This window comes from Cannabis sativa, chromosome 4 (assembly GCF_029168945.1).
Source record: "Cannabis sativa cultivar Pink pepper isolate KNU-18-1 chromosome 4, ASM2916894v1, whole genome shotgun sequence".
NCBI lineage: Eukaryota > Viridiplantae > Streptophyta > Magnoliopsida > Rosales > Cannabaceae > Cannabis > Cannabis sativa.
Window position 1 is genome coordinate 74,782,999 of NC_083604.1, and position 26,506 is coordinate 74,809,504.

At 28.6% G+C, this 26,506-nt stretch overlaps 2 protein-coding genes across 6 annotated transcripts; both read left to right on the forward strand.

Annotated features, from left to right (window-relative positions):
- The first annotated feature begins 16,052 nt into the window (after positions 1-16,052).
- Positions 16,053-16,916, forward strand: LOC133037150 (uncharacterized). Its single transcript, XM_061113991.1, has 2 exons — positions 16,053-16,205; positions 16,365-16,916. The coding sequence occupies exons 1-2, from the start codon at positions 16,053-16,055 to the stop codon at positions 16,914-16,916; spliced, it is 705 nt and encodes a 234-aa protein (XP_060969974.1).
- A 4,232-nt stretch (positions 16,917-21,148) lies between these two features.
- LOC115712448 (LOB domain-containing protein 36-like) lies at positions 21,149-25,854 on the forward strand. Of its 5 annotated transcripts, XR_004010871.2 has the most exons (4): positions 21,149-21,425; positions 21,516-21,662; positions 22,396-23,574; positions 24,778-25,217. XR_004010871.2 is itself a non-coding variant. In XM_061114480.1 (3 exons), exon 3 carries the CDS (start codon positions 22,426-22,428, stop codon positions 23,494-23,496), a length of 1,071 nt encoding a protein of 356 aa, XP_060970463.1. In that variant the 5' UTR covers positions 21,149-21,425; positions 21,516-21,662; positions 22,396-22,425; the 3' UTR covers positions 23,497-23,756. The 5 variants fall into 5 exon arrangements, 2 of the variants coding, with proteins under 2 accessions (XP_060970463.1, XP_030496582.2); XR_009687486.1 differs by lacking the exon at positions 24,778-25,217 and adding an exon at positions 25,692-25,854 and having other exon boundaries at positions 21,149-21,662; XR_004010870.2 differs by having other exon boundaries at positions 21,149-21,662.
- The last annotated feature ends 652 nt before the right edge of the window (positions 25,855-26,506 follow it).

Consider the following 26,506-nt stretch of genomic DNA (forward strand, 5'->3'; position numbering starts at 1 on the left):
AACTTCCCAATATAGTTTGCGACATCCTTAACAACTGTAACAGTTTTAAACCCTGATCTAAGATCATGCAATTGCACCCACATATCAACTTCATTCAACGTAAACAATCTTGGATCCTCCCCCTGCTGTAACCTTTTAAAAATTAACAAGAACCTATTAAAAGTCCAAGGGCTTCGATTCATCATACTTTAAATGTCAATCTCATGATAAAATTAAAAGAGATAGCAATTAGTATCCAATTCCTTGACAAACATCCCCTTCCCCCGCTGCCACAATGAAGCCATCATATGTTGCATAGCCTCAAAATCAGTTTGTCTTTCAGTCAAGAACCTTCCAACAATACACCACCTGTCATCATAGACATTACCATCCGTAGCACTAGCATCATAAGATAAGATAGCCTCCTCCTCCTCCTCCTCAATAGAAATATGCACCCTTGTACCTGTTGGAAATATTTTACCAGGATCTAGATTTACTACCATGTATGTTTCATTAACATCCTAACATGAATTCTAAAACAATGAAATAAACACATAAGGGTTTAAGGAAACCTTACATTGGTTGCAGCGGAATATAATGACTCCTTCCGTTCAGATCTCTAGCCCTTGATTCCTTTCTGTAGCAGAACATCACCAAGATCTGAACCTGGATCTCTTTCTCTCCTTCCTTTGATGCTGATTCTCCTTCTTGTTGTTTGGAATCTCCTATAGTCTTACACACTATGATTGAGATACCACTTGATGTGTGTGGGCACTCACTCATTCACTAATGGCTGAAAAATATTTGTGAAGATAGGCTATAGTGTTTTCGAAATTGAAGAAGAAAGAAGAAGGAAGAGGTCTCATCAAAAGCTAGGTTATTAGCTTTGGAGGCATTAGTTGGATAATGAGACCATAACCTTCCTTTTATACTCTTCTTCAATAGGGTTAGGGTTGAATTAAATGCATTAAAAAAGAATAAAATATTGGGCAATAAATCACGCTTGGCCGTACACTTAAGTGAGCCAATCCCTAGTTACAATTTTGCCACTTTATTTCAACTACTTATTCTTCTTTTCAATAATACCATATTTTCCAATTCAACCTTATAAATGCCAAACTATTTATTTAATAATTAAAATAACTATCAAATAAAATTATCATTTATAATATTTATTAATTAAACTCCATAAAGTCTCTTAATTAACAAATAAACCTCAAAACACTATTTCTTCACAATCAAGCCATAACATAGTGAAAATTCATAAACTAGACATAGTCTAACTTTAAAATTATAATTGATTAATCAAAATCAATTAACTGAGTCTTACAAGTAGTATGGTCTCAACTAGTATGGGGAGCATGGGCCTATATAAACCGAGCTTCCAATAAGTCGAACCAAATTTACCAAGTAAATTCCCTAACTTATTAATTCCTTATTGAATCCACACTTAGAACTTGGAATTGCACTCTCAGTCATATAGAACGCTTTATATGTTCCACGATATAGATACGTCATTAGTTATCCATTGTTATAATCCTAATTTGATCAATGACCCTCTAATAGATGATCTACATTGAATAGGCACTAAGTTACCGTTACACCTTTAATGTATTTTATCCTTAAAACACTTAGCTCCGTATAAATGATATTTCAGTGAAGTGAAATGAGATCTCCACCATTTATCTCTGTTTAGCCAAGCTCGAAGGATATCATCGTTTCACTTCTAAATTCCTATAGAAGTTATAAACTCCATATTTATGTTAGCGCTCCCACTCAATTATACTATCATGTTCCCAAAATGTACGTATCACCCTGACCCAAAAGTAGGCTTAACTAACAAATCAAAGAACATGTATAATACTCTTGAGATCGAACCTAAACATATCAGGATTAAGATCATTTGATCTAGGATCAACGGGTGATATTAAATTGAATAGATATTACGGTAAATTTTAATATATCTAATCAAAGTTCAATATCGGTCCCTTCCGATGTATACTCCATACATCCGATACTAGTAAACTTTGCCAATGCCCTGAAAAGGACATAACACTTATCCAAGGTGTAAGAATACCTATCGCTGATTATCATGCCAGTTTAAATCCAGTGAACTGACAAATCAGGGAATAAACTTTCAAACATATAATCAAGATTATATTCCACTGTGCTGACAACACTATAATCATTAACAAATTCATATGTTCTGAACTTAAATAGAATTTATACATTATACATAATCATGAAATAAATCATGTGAGCCATGCAACATAAAATGTTATTTCTGATCTTTATTAATAAGTAAATCTGATTATATTGAAATGAGTTTTATTTAGGGCATACAATCCAACAGTAGAATCCCGAAAGCAACAAAGAAAACAAGAACCAACAAAAATCGAACCAGAAAAAACTAAAGGGAAAAATTCAATAACCATGTCAAAAGACAAGACTAATGAGAAAACCTAATTAGTCTCAACACATAAAACTAATAATTCTAACCCCATAAAAACACTAATTGGAATTAAACTAATAACAGTAAATTAATAAATGAAGCGAAAACTAAAAACAGTAAATTAAACAAAAGACTAAAAACAAACTAATAACAGTAAATACAAAGAACCTGATCGTTCAAGATCACGGAAGCAAAGCCATCCAATTCGTTTGATGTCTTCGATCAACAATGAACTCTCTTGACTTGTTGTTGTCTTCCGATGTGTATACTTATATTCAAGAAGACCCCAGCGACATCAAACCAGCGATGAAGACCCCAGCAACGTCAAACCAGCGACCCTGACCCCAGCGACGTTAAACCAGCGATGAAGATCACAGTGATGTCAAACCAGGGACGAAGACCCCAACGACGTTAAACCAGCATCCCTGCGATAGAACCCAGCGACGAAGGCGGACCCAAATGGGGCTTGGCCGAGGTAGGGAACGTCGAGAATGGATGGTGTCGTCACCGTCATCACTGTCGCACCGTCGTCGGAGTTGACGGAGAGCCGTCCGCGGCTGAGAACGCGCGAACACGAGAGAACAAGACGGTAATACTTGTATTAATGTTGTGATAAATCCAACACGCAAGTATACGTATAGTTTTAACAAGTAATACTCAGGTAAGTGAGATCGTTCCCACGAAGACTGCAGTTAAGTACTAATCAATTAAATTCTGGTTTCTATTTGGCAATCGAATAAACAAATTTTAAACTAAATAAACTAAGCAAAATTAAATAAAATAAACAAATAAAAGGTTTAACAATGGATGTGAAATTAGGGATATGATTTCAATTGCTTTGATTACCCAATTATTAACACTAATTAACCATTCTTCTTCCTCCTATGTGATGACAGATTATAAATTAACATAAACTCTTTTCAAATCATAAAGGTCCTAAATTGCATGCCAACTGCTTCATCTCTGAGATAGAACAACATACAATTCGCATTAAACAATAATCTAAAAGTCACATAAGCTATGTGAATACTCTTGTTTCACATCAAAACCTATGTCTATTCAGTTAGAGTATTCTCAATACTCACTTTTCAGATTTTGTATTGAGATCATAGATCATACATAAGGTGGCCAATCAAACACATGTAATAAGCACAAATATGAATAAATCACAATAATAGAGAAAGAAAGAACAATCAAATAACATTAATCCATAGAATAATCTTAGTCAATATCCATCAAATCCCTAAATAGAGAGTTTAGCTCATAATCAAATCCATAATTAAACTAAACACAAATAAAAACATAAGAAATCAAGAGAAGAGAAAGAAACTAGATGGAGGATTGTCGCGGATCGTCCATGCTCACTCCAAGAGCCTTCTTCTTGTATTTTTAGGGTTCCATATGGTCTCCCCTCTATAATTCGCGACCCCCTTTCATTAAATAGAGTTTTTCAGCCCAAAAACGAGAAAAGACGAAATTATCCTTGACCTGTACGAAGTCGGTTCTGCGGCGGAAAATAACCTCGCCGTGGCGGCTGTAGAAAAGTGAAAAAACGGGCTTTCTGTAGTCCCCCGTCGCGACCACTAGACCCATTTTTTTCTACTTCGACCTCTTTCAGTAAAATGGGCATAACTTTCTCATACAAACTTCAAATGAGCTGATTCAAGATGCGTTGGAAAGATAAAAAAGAGATCTAAATTTTTATGTTTCGATTTTATCTAAAATTTGACCAGAATATAGTCTAACTTAGGCTTGAAGTTTTAGCTTTATTCTCTTTCAAAATTTTCTCTATTTTATAGATCAAATTTGTCCAATCTATACATTCCAAGCGTAGAAACTTGAAATTAAAGAAAACAAGCGTAATTCTATTCCCAAAAATAATAATAAAAAATAAAAACAACTATAAAAAATGACTTGAAACTTAGGCTAAAAATAGCCTAACACTTAATATTTAGAATGTATTTACTTTTATTTTGAATATGTATTTTTTTTGGTAGAAAAATAATATAAGAAGGAGTAATATTTTTTTTTTAAGAAGGAGTAATATTTTTTTTTTCTGAGAGTACAAATTTATAATTATATTTAATACAAAATAAAAATAATAAAATTGAGTATTTTAGTAAGAGATTGAGCTGCAAATAAAATTTTTATTAAAATTATTGACGGCTAAATCCCTTCATGTTTTTATTTTTATACATTTGATCTCTTTATGTTTTTATGATAATGCTCCCTAATGTTTGCTTTTATTTATAAACTAGGTAACATATCCGCGCTTCGCGCGGTTTTGTATTAGAGTTAATATAATTTTAGACCATATATCTTGTAAAATAAAAGATAATGATATTTTGAGTCTGATTTTAGACAAATGCTTTCAATCTTAATTCTAAAATTTATCTTTAACAATTTTAGTCTAACTTCTAATATAATTCTAACACTAAAATAGTTTGATAAATATCAAGCTCATGATATCATTTTGTTTTATTTTGTGAAACATAAGGTGTTAATGATAATTATCTTTTGTAATATATTTTTAACTATGTTTAGTTTTTTTTTTAATTTATATTAAAAGTAATTAATTTCAAATACAATAGATTATTTTTTTTACTAATATTATTTGTAAATATGTATAAAAATTTTACAAATTTGTAAAATTTACAAATATGTATAAGTAATTTTTTATGATGTCAAATTACTTTAAAATATGTCTTTATAGATATAATATAACCTCTATAGAATTAATCTCAATTTTGCTATAAACAATTTTGGCCCAAAATTGGGCCGATTATAAATAGAAATAATATTTAAATTATAATTAGTTGTTAAGATTTTAAATACCATGTTAAGAAAATATACAAATTTTTAGTAATAATTAGAATAATTATATGTGCACATAAAATATGCACCAACCTACTACATAATGTCAATTCAGTATTAAACTAATTTATGTAAATGATTTATTATTCTGAATTCACGTGTTACTGAACATGATTATCTTCATATGTAAAATATATGATAAATTAAACTTATAAAAATATATAATGCAAAAATTAAACATACATATACACTAATTAAAATATATATTGAAAATTATTTTGAAAAATATATATTGAATGTAATTATAAGATAAAAAAGAAAATTATAAAAATTATAAATAATTAAGAAAAATGATCAAGTACATAGAAATAATACTAATAATTATTGGATATTTATATAAATTTGACCAATTCAGAAAAAATTATGTATATAACTCATTTTCAAAAGAAAAAAAATAACTCATTGAGCAACGTGTAGATTCAATCGCCCACACAAATAAAAAAAGACAATTTTTGGACATATTAAAGTAAATAAAAAATATGTTATTTATAGCCTATAATATAACCACTATGTATAGTTTGAAATCCATGTGGGACTTTACCAAAATAAAATTATTAATAAGCCATATGATTCAACATGCACAAAACTATTAAAAAAACACAAATTTACTAAAATCTTAATAAAATAAATAAATAGCTAAAAAGTGATTATAGGATGCCACTTCATCTCGTTTGTGTTTTCCTTTATAGATCAACGTTTTCAATCTTAATTCTACAATGTATCTTTAACAATTTTGATCTGATTTTTAATATAATTCTAACACTAAAATAGTTCGATGAATATCAAGTTCATGATATCATTCTGTTTTATTTTGTAAAACGTGTTAATAATAATTACTTTTTACAATAAGGAAACATTACATTTTTAGTCATGTTTAGGCTTTTTTTTTCTTTTTGAATAACATGTTTAGTTTCTTTTTTAATTTATATTAAAAATAATTAATTTCAAATATAATAGATTGTGTTTAGTAATATTATTTGTAAACATGTATAAGAATTTACAAATTTGTAAAAATTTACAAATATGTATAAGTTATTTTTTTATGATGTCAAATTACTTAAAAATGTGTTTGTAGATATAATAAAACTTCTATAAAATTAATCTCAATTTTGCTATAAATAATTTTGGTCCAAACTTAGGACGATTATAAATAGAAATGATATTTAAATTGTAATTAGTTATCAAAAGTTTAAATACGTGTTAAGAAAATATATGTTTTTTCGGTAATAATTAGAATAATTATATGTGCACACAAAACATGTACCAACCTACTATATCTTCATGCTATTAAGTGTAATGTCGATTCGGTGTTAAACTAATTTATGTAAAAAATTTATTTTTATTGAATTTGTTCATGTGTTACTGAACATGATTATTTTTAAATGTAAAATATATGACAAATTAAATTTATATAAAAATATATAATGCAAAAATTAAACGAACATATACACTAATTAAAATATATATTAAAAGTTGCTTTAAAAAATATATATATTGAAAGTAATTATAAGATAAAAAAGTAAATTTTAAAAATTATAAATAATTAAGAAAAATATTCAAATGCAAAATACTAATTATTGAATATTTATATAAATTTGACCAATTAAAAAAATATATATAACTCATTTAAAAAAAAAAAAAACTCATTGGGCAAGATTGAGGTATTAATTCAATCACCCATACAAATAAAAAGAAAAACAATTTTTGGACATATTAAAGTAAATGAAGAATATGTTATTTATAACCTATAGTATAACCACTATATATAGTTTGTAATCCATGTGGGACTTTACCAAAACAAAATTATTAAGAAGTCATATGATCAAACATGCACAAAATTAAGAAAACACAAATTTGCTAAAATCCTAATAAAATAGATAAATAGCCAAAAAATAATTATAGAATGCCACTTCATCTCATTTGTGCTTTCCTTTATATTAATTCACGTGTTACTGAACATGATTATCTTCATATGTAAAATATATGATAAATTAAACTTATAAAAATATATAATGCAAAAATTAAACATACATGTACACTAATTAAAATATATATTGAAAATTATTTTGAAAAATATGTGAATGTAATTATAAGATAAAAAAGAAAATTATAAAAATTATAAATAATTAAGAAAAATGATCAAGTACATAGAAATAATACTAATAATTATTGGATATTTATATAAATTTGACCAATTCAGAAAAAATTATGTATATAACTCATTTTCAAAAGAAAAAAAATAACTCATTGAGCAACGTATAGATTCAATCGCCCACACAAATAAAAAAAGACAATTTTTGGACATATTAAAGTAAATAAAAAATATGTTATTTATAGCCTATAATATAACCACTATGTATAGTTTGAAATCCATGTGGGACTTTACCAAAATAAAATTATTAATAAGCCATATGATTCAACATGCACAAAACTATTAAAAAAACACAAATTTACTAAAATCTTAATAAAATAAATAAATAGCTAAAAAGTGATTATAGGATGCCACTTCATCTCGTTTGTGTTTTCCTTTATAGATCAACGTTTTCAATCTTAATTCTACAATGTATCTTTAACAATTTTGATCTGATTTTTAATATAATTCTAACACTAAAATAGTTCGATGAATATCAAGTTCATGATATCATTCTGTTTTATTTTGTAAAACGTGTTAATAATAATTACTTTTTACAATAAGGAAACATTACATTTTTAGTCATGTTTAGTTTTTTTTTTTGAATAACATGTTTAGTTTTTTTTTTTTTTTAATTTATATTAAAAATAATTAATTTCAAATATAATAGATTGTGTTTAGTAATATTATTTGTAAACATGTATAAGAATTTACAAATTTGTAAAAATTTACAAATATGTATAAGTTATTTTTTTATGATGTCAAATTACTTAAAAATGTGTTTGTAGATATAATAAAACTTCTATAAAATTAATCTCAATTTTGCTATAAATAATTTTGGTCCAAACTTAGGACGATTATAAATAGAAATGATATTTAAATTGTAATTAGTTATCAAAAGTTTAAATACGTGTTAAGAAAATATATGTTTTTTCGGTAATAATTAGAATAATTATATGTGCACACAAAACATGTACCAACCTACTATATCTTCATGCTATTAAGTGTAATGTTGATTCGGTGTTAAACTAATTTATGTAAAAAATTTATTTTTATTGAATTTGTTCATGTGTTACTGAACATGATTATTTTTAAATGTAAAATATATGACAAATTAAATTTATATAAAAATATATAATGCAAAAATTAAACGAACATATACACTAATTAAAATATATATTAAAAGTTGCTTTAAAAAATATATATATTGAAAGTAATTATAAGATAAAAAAGTAAATTTTAAAAATTATAAATAATTAAGAAAAATATTCAAATGCAAAATACTAATTATTGAATATTTATATAAATTTGACCAATTAAAAAAATATATATAACTCATTTAAAAAAAAAAAACTCATTGGGCAAGATTGAGGTATTAATTCAATCACCCATACAAATAAAAAGAAAAACAATTTTTGGACATATTAAAGTAAATGAAGAATATGTTATTTATAACCTATAGTATAACCACTATATATAGTTTGTAATCCATGTGGGACTTTACCAAAACAAAATTATTAAGAAGTCATATGATTAAACATGCACAAAATTAAGAAAACACAAATTTGCTAAAATCCTAATAAAATAGATAAATAGCCAAAAAATAATTATAGAATGTCACTTCATCTCATTTGTGCTTTCCTTTATATTAATATATAGATTTAAGATATATACCATCTACACATTGTACAAAATATTAATTTTTTACTAAAACAACGAAGAACATGTCATTTAATATATAAAATAATTTACAAAATATATATATTTAAAGAGTATTGTTATTAAGTACTAGTGGTGTCTAGTGCTTTCTAGACGTATTATCTTATAATTAGTTAACGATACTCCTTAAAGATTATTACATTAAATTATATATAACCCTACTTAATTAGACCAATAGCAAAAGTGCTAAACATCGCTGGTGCTCTTTAACATTTCTCATATTTAAAATAAAAACGTTTTTCATTATAACTAATCAATGACACCAATTCATAATTTATTTGACTTTACTGAGATACTCGCCGGGTGCTGTTCACAAATCATTCTCCACGTAAATAGCGTTCAACAATTGTTATTACGTCAACTTTTAATTATTATTATTACTAGGGAACTAAGTTGTGTCTTGCGCGGTCTTCTCAAATTTTTATAATCTTTATATATAAATATACATTCTACTTATAATGAGTGATATAATTTAAAACATAACATTTTTATGTTTATATTATTATTAATTATTATAAAAAAATTGATTATAGATTTATTAATTTAATTATATAATTAAATTCTATTCTATCATTATTTATAATTTATTATTTTATATAATTTTTTTAGGTAAGTATATTAATTATCTAGATATATTATATAAATATATAAATTTAATTTGATGACCTAAAATGAATGTAAGAATACTTTATATATAGTACATAAGTATACTAATAATGTAGTTCTTAATCCATGTGGGATTTTTACAAATAATAAAAAAAACTTACTAAGTCATATATCTCAACATCTACAAATATGTAAAATGAATTAAATTTACTAAAATTCTTTTAAAATAGATTAAAATATTATAGGATGTCACCTCATTTTCTTTAGTACTTTCTTTTATATAAATATATGGGTAAATGCCATTTTGGATCATGTATTTTGTAAAAATTACTAATTGGACCGTCTGTTTTGTTAAATGACAAAATTGACCCTGTATTTTCTAAAATTATACAATCGGATCCTGAACTGATTTTTTGTCAAAATAAAACTTAATAATAATCTGATCTAGTGATGTTATAACAAAACTGATTACATTTTCTGTATCTGTTTGTGTTAGAAATTATTTAATGAAGATCATGGAAGGTAGCAATTATGGCAGGGGCTACAAGATCTTTCTAGTACTGATCCTTGGCTAGTAGTAGGAGATTTTAATGATATTCTTAATAAAGATGAGCGCATAGGTGAAAGAGTAAGGCATAGTAATTCGAATGCCTTTGCTAATTGTGTTTCTTGCAGTCAACTTAAAGATATTAAATACTCGGGAAGCTACTTCACCTGGAGTAATAAGCAGTGTGCAGCATATAGAATTTATTCCAAGATTGACAGGGTCTTAGCTAATGAAGCTTGGATATAGTTTTTTCCAACTACAGAAGCAATTTTCCTCACAGAAGGCTTGTTCGATCACACATCAGCAGTGGTATCTACTCATCCCACTTTGTTAAGTGGAAGAAAGCCCTTTAAGTACTTTAGGATGTGGTCCTCCCATCCTAGCTTTCAATAGATAATTTTAACAGTTTGGAGCGAAAAAATTCAGGGCACTAAAATGTATCAGGTTGTTGCTGTTGGAATTAATTTTACCAGGATCTTAGATCTACTCACAAGTATGTTATTTAACATCCTAAATATGAACTTTCTAAAACGATAATAAACACATATAAAGTTAAGAAAACCTTACACTGGTTGCAGCGGAATAATATGTCTCCTTCCACTCAGATCTCTAACCCTTGTATCCTTTCTGTTGCAGAGTATTATCAAGATCTGAGTTCGAATGTTCTTCTCTTGGATTTGGATCCTTCACAATCTTCCAAACTATGATTGAGGTACAACTGTTGGATTTTATGCCCTAAATAAAACTCTGTTTCAATGTAATCCAGATTATTCAATATCAATAAAATAACAGAAGTATTTTTCATTCATTTGTGTATGTTTTGGTTCACCTTATCAATTGTTTATCTATTTGATTTATAAATTCATTAAAACCCTTTTCACATACTTGATCATGTTTATTGTGTTGTCAACACATTGGAAAGTAAACATGACTATGTGATTAAAGATTCCTAGATTTATCATAACACTGGGTTTTACTGATATGACAATCTACAACAGAGTTTACTTGCATTTGGAGAAATGCTATGTTCTTTCCAGAACATTGGTTAAAGTAAAGTTTGGGTTGCATGCATGGAGTATGCATTGGAATGGACCGATATTGATTTTGATATAGATTTATTAAATTTACCGTAATATCTATTCAATTAAATATCACTTAATTAATCCTAGATCAAATGATCTTAATCCTGATATGATTAGGACTTCAATCTCAAGAGTATTATTCGTGTTCTTTGATTTGTTAGTTAAGCCTACTTTTGGGTCAGGGTGATACGTACATTTTGGGAACACGGTAGTGCAATTGAGTGGGAGCGCTAACATAAATATGGAATCTATAGCTTCTATCTGGCGAATAGAAAGTAAAGGATGATTTCCTTCAAGCTTAACCAAACGAAAATAAATGGTGGAGTACTCATTTCACTTAGCTGAAATATCATTTATACAGGGTTAAGTGTTTTAAGGATAAAATACATTGTAGGGTGTTACGGTAATTTGATCCCTTTACAGTGTAAATCATCTATATAGAGGATCATTGATCAAATTAGGATTATAACAATGGATAATGAATGACGTGTCTATATAGTGGAACATATAGAGCGTTCTATATAGCTGAGAGTGCAATTCTAAGTTCTATGCGTGGATTCAACGAAGAATTAATAAGTCAGTGAATTTAAGATGTAAATTCTTGATCTGCTTATTGGAAGCTCGGATATATAGACCCATGGTCCCCACACTAGTTGAGACAATATTACTTGTAAGACTCATTTAATTGGTTTTAATTAATCAATTATAATTCTCAAATTAGACTATGTCTATTTGTGAATTTATCACTTATTAAGGGCAAAACAGTAAATAGAGAGTTTATAGGGTATATTTATTAATTAAGAAACTTTGATTAGTTTAATTAATAAATAAAATAAATGACAATATATTATTTGATAATTAATTATAATTATTAAATAATTAGATTTGACATTTATGTGGTTGAATGAGAAAATTGGCAATTTTAGAGAATGGGAAACTAGAAATGATAAAATAGGAAAGTTGCAAAAGTGAAAGGCTTGTTTCCACATTGCTATGGCCGACCACTTTACTTGCCTTTTTGTCATTTATTTTTTCAATTTTAATGCCAAGTAATTCAATCCTAACCCTATGTGGTATTCTATAAATAGAAGGTAAAGGCTCCAGGATTCAATGACACACTACTGCATTCTTTTCTTTCACACAAACACTCCTGAGCCGCCACTCTCTCTCTCTCTCTCTCTCTCTCTCTCTCTCTCTCTCTCTCTCTCTCTCTCTCTCTCTCTCTCTCTCTCTCTCTCTCTCTCTTTCTTCTCTGTTTTCGAAATCTCTCTCTCTCTCTCTCTCTCTCTCTCTCTCTCTCTCTCTCTCTCTCTCTCTCTCTCTCTTTCTTCTCTGTTTTCGAAATCCCTCTAAGTGATAGAGTAGTGCCCACACACATCAAGTAATACCTCAATCATAGTGAGGAAGGCTGTGTAGAATTCAGAGTCAACAAAGAAGGACAATCGGGCTCAGATCTTGATTATACTCTGCGACAGAAAGGAATCAAGGGTTAGAGATCTGAGTGGGAGGAGACATATTATTCAGCTGCACCCAATGTAAGGTTTCTCATACTTTATATGTGTTTAATTATATTCGTTTTAGAAGTTCATATTTAGGTTGTTAATCAACATACTTGTGAGTAGATCTAAGATCCTGGTAAAATAATTCCAACAACAACTTGATGTGTGTGGGCACTACTCTTTCACTAGGGTATACGAAATTGGAAGAGGAAGAGAAGAGATATAGGGTTCGGCTATAGAGAGAAAAGGGAAGGCTCAATTTTCTGAAAGAGATAGTTTCCTGAATTACTGAATAATTGCTTAACTGCTTAATTTGGTGTGAGCCATCACTTTCTATTTATAGACAACTGCTAGGTTTAGGTTAGTAATTAATTGGCATTAAAATAATGAAAATAATAATTGGAAAATGCTTGCACAAGTGGCCGACCATGGTGTTAATGGGCTTCACTTGGATTTTGCAGTTTTCACAATTTTTATTTCTATTTTCTCAAAAACGCTAATTTTCTAATTTTAACCATTTAAATGCCAAAACTAGTTATTTAATAACTAAAATAGATTATTAAATAATATTGTCATTTAACATAATTATTAATTAGACATATAGACTCTCTTAATTAATAAATAAACCTAGAATCTCTTTCTTTATAATTTCACCCCTACTTAGTGAAAATTCACAATTTAGACATAGTCTAACTTTAGAATTATAATTGATTAATCATAAATCAATTATTGAGTCTTACAAGCAGTATGATCTCAACTAGAATGGGGACCATGGATCTATATTACTGAGCTTCCAATAAGTCGAACCGAATTTACCAAGTAAATTCCCTAACTTATTAATTCCTTGTTGAATCCACTCTTAGAACTTGGAATTGCACTCTCAGACTTATATAGAGCGTTCTATATGTTCCACGATATAGATACGCTATCTCATTTAACCATCGTTATAATCTTAATGTGATCAAAGATCCTCTATATAGATGATTTACACCGAGAAGGGATAAAATTCACCGTTTTCATCCCTCAATGTATTTGGCCCCTTAAAACACTTAGCTACCTGTAAATGATGTTTTAGTGATCTAAGATATAGTCACTGAAACAAGAGCTCATCCATTTACTTCTATTTAGCTAAGCTCGAAGGGAATCATCACTTGACTTCTATACACCAGTAGAAGCTATAGATTCCATATTTATGTTTAGCGCTCCCACTCAGTTATACTATCATGTTCCCAAAATATACGTATCACCCTGACCCAAAAGTAGGCTTAACTAATAAATCAAAGAACATGAATAGCACTCCTGAGATTGAGCCTAAGCATATCAGGATTTAGATTCTTTTAATCTAAGATCAACTAGTGATATTGACTTGAAAAGATACAACGGTAAGTTTATAATATCTTGACTAAGTTCAATATCGGTCCAGTCCAATGTATACTCCATACATTCGAAACCAGTATACTTTACCAATGTCCTGGAAAGAACATAACACTTACTCCAAGTGTAAGTATACTTTATCGCTAATTATCACATCAGTGTAAATCGAAAACACTGATGAAACAGAGACTTAGTCTTTTGAATCATATGATCACAATCACATTCCACTGTGTTGACAATACTGTAATTGTGAATAAATATATATTCTGGACTTAACTGATTTTGTGTATACATTAAATATATATTAAACCATAAACATGAAAAATACATGTTAACATAAATCACTTCAAATCTCTTAAATTGATAACTAATCAGATTGTAATGGGTTTTATTTAGGGCACAAAACCCAACAGTTGCTAAATTAAAAGCTCTTAAACCTACCCTTAAAGAGCTTAACAGGTGCCATTTTTCAGATATCCAAGCAGCAGATTTCAAAGCTAGGCAGGAACTAGTTGATTGCTAAACTCAGCTTCAAAGAGACCCCCTGAACAAAGAGCTGCAGGAACAGGAAGCTAACACAAGAAAGGTATATGCTGAAATTCATAAGAACTATTGCTCTTTTTTGAATCAGAAGTCTAGAATGGCATGGATAAAGGAAGGAGATGAAAATTTTGCACTTTTTTACTTCAGTATCCGAGAGAGAACGAATCAAAACAAGATTTTATCAGTGATTAATGTTGATGGTATCCGACTGGAAGACTCTAATGGTATTACAGCAGCCTTTCTTGCCTATTATCAACAATTGTTGGGATCAAGCATGGATGGGAGATCAAAAGTTTCAACCAAAGTAATGGAGAGTGGACCGATCATCACTAATACACATACAGAGATCCTTTTAGCTCAGTTCACAAGAGAATATGTTAAGCAGACAGTTTTTAGCATTCCAGGAGGCAAGGCTCCAGGTCCAGATGGATATAGTAGTTACTTTTATCAAGACAATTGGGAGCTTGTGGGAGATGAAGTTTCCGATGCAGTCCTGGACTTCCTTCACTCTGGGCACTTACTAAAAAAGATCAACTCTACAATCCTTACTCTTATTCCTAAGAGTAAATGTCCAAACTTGGTAAGTGATTATCGCCCAATTTCTTGTTGCAATGTACTTTATAAAGTAGCTACTAAGCTTATCTGTAGTAGACTTGAAAGTATATTGCCAGATTTAGTAGCTTCAAATCAAGGCGGATTCATTCAAGGAAGATTCATAGCTCACAATATCATGATCTGTCAAGATCTCATAAGGCACTATGGAAGGAAATCAAACAAGGCCAATTGTATGATTAAATTGGATCTTCAAAAGGCATATGATACCATGAGTTGGGACTTTCTTGAAGAAGTTTTGACAGCATTCAAATTCCCACCGAAGTTTATAGCTACTGTCATGACTTGTATTACAACACCAAGATTCTCGCTTATGCTTAATGGTTCTATAAATGGTTACTTCCAAGCAAGAAGGGGATTAAGACAAGGAGACCCGATGTCTCCCTTGCTCTTTGTCCTTGGAATGGAGTACCTAAGTAGAATCATGAGAAAAGTTGGTGAAAAGACAGATTTCTATTTTCATGAAAGATGCAGCGACCTTAAACTAAATCAACTGAGCTTTGCAGATGATGTACTCTTATTTTGCAAATGTGATTTTAAAAGCATCTACCGAATGCTCCAAGGCCTAAAGTTATTTTCCAACACCTCAAGGCTGGTGCCAAACAAGAATACATGAGCAATATACTGCAGTGGCATGGCTGAAACTGAAATCAAAAGGGTGGTTGACATGTCTGGTTTTACTAGAGCAGATCTCCCCTTCAAATATCTAGGCCTCCCCATCTGTGCAAAAAGAATCTCTAAGGAGGATTGCAAGCTGCTAGTGGACAAGATGATTGCTCGAATAAAGGTGTGGAGCTTTAGAATTCTTTCATATGCTGGTAGGGCTTTATTGATCAATTCAGTTCTGCTTACTATACATGCATATTGGAGCCAAGTTATGATACTTCCCAAAAGAGTGATTGTTGATATTGAAGTTGTTTGTAAAAGTTTTTTGTGGAAAGGATAGAGTGAAATGGCAGGTCCTGGAAGTGTTGCATGGGGGAACATTTTTAAGCCTAGAAAAGCTAGTGGAATCGGATTCATGAGCATCCATGAATGGAACAAAGCTGCTATCATCAAGAATATTTGGGCAATTGCATCAAAAAAAGACAATGTATGGGTTAAGTCGGTGCATAATGTCTATATTAACAATGAATCTTGGTGGGAGTACAAGGCACCCACCCAAAGTAGCTGGTATTGGAGGAAACTTGTTGAACTCAAAGATGAATGGAAAGAGCAAATCAATCATACCCAGTTTACTGCTCAAAGCTACAAAATTTCTAAAGTATATAAGCTGCTAACAACAGCAAATGATCAATGTCATTGGAGCAAACAAGTATGGTCGAGGATGAACATTCCTAAACATAGCTCTCTGCTATGGCTAGCAATGCTGGACAGATTAAAAACCAGGCAGAGGTTGGTCAAGTTTCAGATTACAACAGATGCTCAATGCATTCTCTGTGATGCCTCGGAAGAAACAGTATCACACCTATTTTTCTGTTGCATTCTGTGTGGTTAACAAATAAAATATATATAAACCTATAAATTTAACATATAGTTTTAATTATTTAAATACATTAAAATAAAGAATTATAAAAAAAAAAATACATTTTATAGGAAAAAATATTTAAATAATTTTTTTATAATTATTTTAAACTTGATAAAGATTGAAAAATATAAAAATATAATTTGCACTCACTTGAAAAAAAAAAATATAACTAATTGTGTAAAATTAAGTTTATTAATGACCCACATAGAAAATAAATTATGCTACAAATAAAAATAAAAGAATATTGATCTATTTAATATAAAATTATATCACCCACAATAGTTTGTGGGACTTTTGTAAAATGACTCTCATATTACTAAAAATATAAAAAAAAAATGTACAAAAATGATAAAATAAAGATATATTCAACAAAATTAAAAATGTAAAATAAAAAATTCTAAAAATATATATTATTTTTATTTGTTAAAAAACTTAAGGAATTTTTTAGATTTAAATATTTGACGAAAATTAAATAATGCAAAAATATGTAAAAATAAATAATATTAATTTTGGAACAATAAAATATATATAACCTATAAATTTAATATTCACCATCTCACCAAAAGCACATAAAAATATATATTTAAAGAGTCTTATTCTAATAAAATATCATGTATTAATAAATTAATATAGTTTAATTATTTAAATAAATAATTATAAGAAAATAACTTTTATATGAAATAATAATTAAATAATTTTATTAATAATTATTTTAAACTTGACAAATAATAAAAAATACAAAAATATATTTTGTATTTACTTTTAAAAAATTATAATTAATTGGCCAAGATTAAATATATTTTGTATTTGTACGCGATCTATATAATGTAAAAGTATACCACCCACAATGATTTTTAAGACTTTTTTAACATGACTCCCATATTACCAAAAGTATAAAAAATATTAAAAAAAATATGAAAAAATAAAGAAAAGCAAAGAAAACTCACCTAGAATGCCACATCATTTCTTTTTTAACCTTCATTGATTTGTTTTTTTTTAAGGTTATTATTTTTTTTTGGGCTTTTTCATTTTTACACTTCAAAACAGTTTTTTATTTTTTATTTTTTTTTATTTTTTATTTTTACAGAATTCTACATAGAAACTCCTAACTACTTTAGAAACTCAAACCGTAAATTTGGAAAAAAAAAATTAAAAAAATAATATATAGTGTAATTGCCCTTATTTTTTTTCCACATAGCAAACTTATATATAATGAATATTAATGCTATAACGGTATGACTTTATATACAAAAGTTTTTTATTGGTATTTCTTATATTTATTACAGGTTAATAAGTTGGATGCTATCTTTGAAAAAAGTTTGAAGGGTTCAATTGATAAATATTGACAAAATCAACGGGAATTAAAATTTGTTAATGAAAATAACAGAATTAATTTCAACAGTATGCAACAATTTTAAATAATATTTCATCTTAAATGTTTCACATTTATATATATACTAGCAAAAATTACGTGCGAGGCACGTATACTAAATTTTATGTTAGTTTTTTTCTATGTTATTTGAAAGTGATACAATTAAAAATTAAAGAAAAAATATTATTAGTTATTAGGTGAGATTATTATTATGTGTATTTAAATATTATAGTTTATAATGTTGTCAATTAAAAGTGAATACCGAATGTAATATATTAGTGTTTAAGAAAGCTTGATGATTTAAATATGTTCTTAAGTTAATCCAAAAATAAATTAAAAAGTGATGTTCCAATACTTAAAGAAACATTACTGGGTGTAAGATAAAAAGAAAATTAAAAATCAATCTCTATATTGTTGATAATTGAAGATAGAATTTGTCTAAAAATTGTAGATATATAAGAAAACTAATGATAGTCATTGGTGGATTTCAATCTTCATGTGCTTCGATAGAGACAATAGTGTAATTTTTGTATTTTGTACTTTTTATTCTAGCTGGGTCCGCATATATGTGGATTGTCTATTTGAGTATAGGAGTGTCGACAAAAAATGAAAATCATGTTTAATAAAAAGTGATAGTATTTAATAACAAAATACTATTAAATTATTTGAATTTAAATTATTTTAAAATACTATATTTTAGTAAAGTAAAACTCTATACGATTAAAATTTCATATTTATCTTTATTCAAAAGGAAAAAAAAATTGATAAAAAAAAAGAAAAAAAAATAAAAAGCTTCTATTATTATCTCTACTGCCTTTCTAGATGTGAATAATATTATCTTCTTTCTTCTATATTCTTCTTTATTTTTTGTATATTATGTTTGCAGCATACATGTAAATTATTACGTAACTTTAAAAAACTTTGCTCCTGTAAACTAATACATATAGGATTTATTATGTAACTCAATCGTCGATGTACAACAGCAAAAACCCAATCGTATGTTTTTTTGGATTTAATAGAATTTATTTTATTATATATAAATAAAAAGTGACCCATGAACTTCTCATAAAACATTTTATTTTTAATAATAAACTATTTTTATTTTTAATATAAATAAAAAGTCACCCATGAATTTCTCATAAACCATTTTATTTTTAATAATAAACCATTTTATTTTATTTTATTATAAAGGAATTATTAAAATATTTCGTAATATAAATGGAATACTTGAAATTTTTCCCTACATAAACAAGGGCAAGGATTTATTTGTAGTTTTTCAATGTGTTCTCAATTAAAACTATGACATATCTCATTTGTGCATTAGTCTTTAAGTTTAACGTAGTGTGGTTACCCACCCAATTTATGTATATTAGTGATTTGTTGAAATAAACTAATATATTATGAGTTTTCCCTTAATTATATTTGTGAAGACAGTCCTAGACCGTACGCTTCTCTATTGTAAGCACTTCGACTTGTACGCTTCTCTGATTTAATTGAAGGCAGAGGTGATTCAAGTGACGTTTTCTTTTTAAATGAGTGTGATTGTAGAATATTTAATATCAGTTCAAATATTAGTAGAATTTGTTTTATTATTATTTTATTATATATAAATAATATTTTATTAAATAAAAATTAAAAGTTACCCATAAATTTCTCAAAAACCAAGAATTTCAGTTATATAGGCACACTTTATATAGAATAGATATATATAACAATTTGTTTCTTCTATTTTTATTTTTATGTATATATATTTTTTAAAATAATTTTAAATTACTGTCCAAATAAAATCTCAAATTATTTTTCTCATCACATATATAGCAAAGCAAACAAATCTTCCAATTGATTATTGCGATAATGGTACGTATAGTAATGATAATTGAAAAAAAAAAATGTAAATGATTGTGATATTGATTAGTTTTTTTTATGGAAAGTAGAATCCAAGTGACTTCTACCATTAATAAGATATTTTTTTTGACATACCATCAATAAGATATTGTTTTGTTTTTAACAAAAAAAAAAGTCAAAATCGATCTTATTTATTACAATATAATAATTATTTAAATTCCAATATCAACTTATTTGAATTTTAGTTACATAAATATTATTCCTTACAAAAAAAAATTACTTAAACAATATATAGTAGAAAATAGATATTTTTTATTGTTATTATTAATTTATTGACAACTATAAATTATTAAAAAAATAGAAGAAAAAATAAAGAAGATTGATAAATTTAGTGTTTTTTATTTATCACCTTTATATTGATATATAGAATAAATATAATTTACTTTATTCATGATTTGAGGAAATGGGGCTGAAGTATATATAGAAGTTGACTTGTGTTTGGTAATTATAATTTAAAATTAATGTGAGAGATGCAAAAAATAATTGTGTAATGTTTGTTAAATTGTACATAATATTGTTACAAATAAAGAATATTTTTAAACACATCATTCAAAGTTAAAAGATATTTCTGAGAACAAATAATTTAATTTTTTTATTCCAATTTATTTTATTATATTATTTTTTTTGAATGGCAATTTATCTTATTTAAATAATCTATGTTAATAAAATCTGAAACAAATAGAATAATATGGACTAAAACGAAAGGATATTTTCGTGAAAAAAGGGACAATTACATGCTGTGCAGTAGATACAAAGAACGTTCAAATTGTTGAAAGAAGGGTAATTTCGTAATTAAGAGCAGACAGTACAGAGACAAATAGGTAACTCAGGCAAAGGCAATTAATTCCTGCTCAGAATAAGAGGGGTTATTACTATTAACTTTTTTTATTTCTTGAAAAAAAAAAAAGAAATCGTAAGGACCAAAATATTTTGATCGGACGGCCAGAATTGACTGTTAAGCAAAATAATAATGACGTCTGCACTATGGTAAATGGAAATGTTCTTTCTTTCTCTCATCTATTTTCCTCGACTTTTCGTTTCTTTTTTTTTTTATTATTATCCCTCAAAATAACAAATTTTCACATTTTAATTGTATTTTTAAAAATATATATAAGGTATTTGCAAATCTTCACTCTCTTATATTGGGATCTTGAAACTCAAATTTCTGGACTGAACTTCACTCTCTTTCTCTTCTCGGCTAGGTTTTTTCTTTTTCCCTCTCATTTTTTTTTTCATCAGCTAAATAACCATTTTTGATCTTTCTTTCTCTTTCTTTACCTAATACAACGAAGTTTTGATCTCCATATATATGAACTCTCGCTCGGCGTTTTCTCTTTTTATATGGACTTTGATGAAATCGATGAGAAAGGAATAAGCGGAATCATTCATCATCGGAGTAGATATTGATCGGAATCGAAATCAATTCATTATTATACAAGGTCAGAGTATTATTTATTGCTTTCTTTTTTGTATCGAATTAATGAATCAAAGAGAGATTGATCATTTCCTTTCTGTTTTGGGAGATTTTCAAATAGTGTGCAGTCAAAATTTTTTGTTTGATTATAGAATTGTAAATCGGATTCTTGATGACGCCATCTTTTTTCTTCATTTTCATTAGAGTTGCACTATCTTTTTCGTCTTTAGTTTTCATCATCACACTGGTTCTGTACTTTTGAAGCTCATCGGTTTTTGCTTTGAAATTCATTGTATTTTAATATAAATTTTTTTTTGTTATCATTATTATATAATATAAAATTTAATATATTGCTTTCGATATAAGTTACTGTTTGATTATAAGTATCATATTGACTCATCTTGTCGGGTTTTCTTTTAATACCAAATATTAGATTAGCGTGATTATGAGAAGCTTTTAATGCAAATCTCTATATATAAAAAAATCGGAAAATGTTTTTTATATTAATAAATAAAATATTTAATATCTTAATCGAATTGAATCTTCTTCATCTTCTTCTTCTTCTTCCCTGAGCAAGCTGTGATTATTATTCCTTTTTCCAATGGCGTTTCATCTCTTTCTCTCTCTAAAACCCCCTATTTTATTTCTCTCTCTCTAGGTTTATCTCTCTTCCATGGAAATAAAGTACTCTTTGTCTTTCCTGTAGAAAATAAAAATATTTAGGGTTTGATTTTGTGTGTTTTTGTTTCCTTAAGCAGTTTCTGAGTTTCCAAAATAAATAAATAAAAATGCAATCGAATTCTCCATGCGCGGCGTGCAAGATTCAAAGGAGAAAATGTACTCAAGAATGCGTCTTCGCACCGTATTTCCCACCGGACCAACCCCAGAAATTCGTGAATGTTCACAAAGTATTTGGTGCTAGTAATGTTTCGAAACTACTCCAAGAACTCAGCGCCGACAGCCGTGAAGACGCAGTCAACTCTCTCGCCTACGAAGCCGATGCGCGTCTTAGAGACCCGGTTTATGGCTGTGTGGGTCTAATCTCAGTTCTTCAACAAAGACTCAAACAAGTCCACATTGATCTAATCACCGCTAAACAAGAGCTTGCTGCTTATTTGGGTCCCCAAAATGCGGTTCCCTTTTACCCAAACCCATATATGCCGCAGCAAGGGAACCCCTCTTCTTCTTCTTCGGTTTACAATAATCCGTATAGCTCTATTATGGGTGCTCCTGGTGGGAGTACAAGTCATCAATTGGTCATCCGTGAACCTTCTCAGGTTCAAGCTCAACATGTTGATGCCCACCAACAGATTCAGCAACAGGTTCAAGCGCAGGTTCAGGCTCAGAGGCAGACTCCATCGCCTCATTTCTTTGACGCTCATCAACTGGCAAGGGAACACCAACAAGATATGTTAATGAGGCTTACTGTGGAACAGAAAATGGCTTTGATGCAGCAGCAGCAACAACAGCAGCAACAACGACAGCTGAGTCAGTATCAACAACGTCCCGTTCAACAAAATCTCGCGAGGTTTACCACTGCTCATGACCCTGGTACGGGTCCAGATGATGAGACAGCTGAGTTCAATGAGATTGGTAGCAACACAAGTACAGCAGTGGGGCCTGGTTTAGTTCTTGGAAGTGGGTATCAACATCCTTATGATCTTGTTCAACAAGATCAGCAGCAGCAATCGGAACATGGTCAAAATCCTCTTCAACAACTACAACGTGAGGAAGATCAACTTTTGTTTAATAATAACCCCGAGTCGCCGGTTCTGCAATTGGGTCCGCAAACTCAGCTGTGGCACAAGTTTGATGACGAAGAGGATAGGAGGAATAATATTAATGGTCCGACTAGTTGAGCATATGCCATCATCACCTCACCTCCCGCTCTTTTGTTCATCTCACTTCATCATTCAAATATTTTTTTTTCAACATAGGTATGTTCTCTTCTTTACTACAATAATTAGTTGCTCTATTCATGTACTTATTTATTATGCTCTTGGTTTTTAGTTTCTTCTTTCATGTTAAAAAACTTTTTGGGCATCTTACTTGTCCATTATTCTTTTGTGGTGTTAAAACTTAAAAGATAAAATAATAATAATATTTGGTTCTCTGCCCACATGAGGTTTGATATCTGCCTTTGCATTTATGAGTGTTATGATGCTTTTATATGTAATTTGCCTTGTTCTTTCATTAATGGGGTAATGTCACTTGGTGGCAGTAGAAAGCTAATATTACTCTTTATTGCATAGAGCAGAGGGGTCGGTTATGAGAATTATTGTCTTTTCAAGAGAGTGTCCTCCCCGTTGTCAACTATAATAAGAACCCATCTGAACTCTAGCAGTAGCTTTAGGTTTACTTGCACACTTTATTTCCTTTTGTCTTTTGTTTTGTTTTTGGCTTTTATTTATATAATTTATTAATTTTATGACGAAATTTTGTTCGTCATTATCCCTACTAACAAATTACATATGACTCGCATATAGTGATGTGAAGCTTTGTTAGGATATTTAAATGACATTATTATATAACTGTATTTTTCAGATATTGAAGAGAGAAAATTTTCTTTTGTTCTTGTACCCTTATTATCTAGACAAGTATTAGGTAGATAGAGGGGTTTTGTGGTAATTTGACTAGAGAAAAGTCTCTCGTTGTTTTGACAAGCCTCTTTTAGGTAGTTAGGTTTTGAAGACATGTAGAGACACTACACTAGAACTACCCTAATTAGCTAAGCTAAACTAGTCCTCACCTAACGAAGGGTCAATTTTGGCTACAAATTATAATCTGTGAAATAAAATACTTTCATGATTGTTTGATCTGATTCTAATAATCTCGTATTTAAAATTAGCACATGCATCCCTTCGGGAAATTCTCCCGTTCACACTTATTTATATGGTCTCTGAAGAAACAGTAATGGAACATTTTAAAACATAATTTACACAACACATATACAGTAGTAAATTTATACCTGACCTAATAATTAGTGTATGTAGTTTGTCAATGGAAATATATTCATTTTATGGATCTCTTATTTTGAAATGCATGTTGTGAAGGTTATTAGTCAAGTATATGTATATACATGCATGTGGTCGAACCACCTAATTATTCTGACTTTGATCTGGTTCTTATTTCTGGTGCAGTTTATTTTTGCCACACACAAAAAGAGAGGGAGGGAGTGAGGGAGAGAGAGAGAGAGAGAGATCTAGAGAGAGACGTAAAAAAGGTGGAGAGAATACGTATAAGATTGGAAAAGATACATATCTGAATGAAGTGGCATTGATTTTTGGGTTATGAGGAGGAGACTTTCATGAAAATATCATTTTAAAAAGAGTTATTAGGATCCACATTGATCTTTGAGTACAGTCAATTTCTTCTTTTTTGTTTAAACTAAGTCTTTAAAGTCATCATAGGTTCATTTAATTGTTACGTATTTGTATATAATAATGTCTGGATTTTACCCCCTTTTTAGATCTCTTTAATTAGCTACTGTAGTAAAGAGTTAAACCAATATTGTTGATACTAGTTACTATACTTGTTTGTGGCACTAAAGTTTTGAATTTGATTACCCTTTAAGGCTAAAGTTGTAGATCTAAATTTGGGTGTATTCTCATCATCATTTTATGGCTTAAGTTTAGGTTGAATTTGAAGAAAACAAAGCAATAATTAATTTTAAAATGAGAATAAATAAGCTCCTCACTATTGCTGCTGTATGGGAAAAAGCACCCAAAACGGCATATGCATATTGTTGACTAGAAGATTGTAGCTGTAGTTGTAGTAGTAGTAGTAATTTTGTTTTATTTTTTTATTTTTGGGATTTGTGTAAAAGCTGACTTTTCTTTACGGAAAAGAGAAAAGTATTATTTTCTATTGTAAAGAAATAATGAATCCTGAAATTTATTGTGTATGTACCTAAAAGAAAAAAAAAATGAAAAATGTGGTTTTGATAACAATGACATAACATAACATCGAGAAAGAAAAATAAAAGAGGTTTTTATACTACTTGACTGGAAATGGGTAAATAGAAATTATTATGTCAATGTTCTGTTTTGGACAGTGACCCACCTTATTCAGGTCAGCTGCTCACAACTGTTTCACCCCACTGGTAAAGAAGACACTACTACACTCAAAAGGGGTTATACTTACTTACCAGTTGTAGTACTGTATATCTACCATTTTTCCAGCAAATTAAATGTCACCCTTTGACTCTTAATTCTCTTATATATATATATATATAAATATATATGTTGAATTTCTTCATATATTATCAATATAAGTTGTGGGTTTTGGTTCATAGTTCTGAGAAATATCTTTTCTTTTTGAATGATGTGTTTAAAAATATTCTTTATTTTTAATAATGTTTTAATCATGGGTTTTGGTTCATAGTTGATGTAATGTTTTTTTAAAAATCTATATATATTTTCGATGTATAATAGTTGTTTTAGAATCTTTTACCATTTCAACATTCAAAAATTAAATTAATTAATTAATAAATAAGAATGTTGTTGAATCTGAAGCTAAACTGAACATATCAAAAATCGAAAGAGGTTAATTCATAGTATTAGTTAGGAATATTTTTATGATTTTTGTAATTACGGTTGTGAATTTTCAAAATATAAATATATTAAGGTGAATTGTTGACGATGATCAGAGAATCTTACATGTATTATTATTTTTAATTAGCAGTAACTAATTTTATGGAATAAAAAATGTTTTTCTTTTTATAATAATTGCCAATTGTAATCGAAGTTAATTCTTCATACATACATCGGTTAATTATGAATTATATATTTGTTGGAGAATATTTCGATACATATTGATGAGGAAAGATGGTTATATAACAACCACAAACAAAAAAATATAAATAAATGT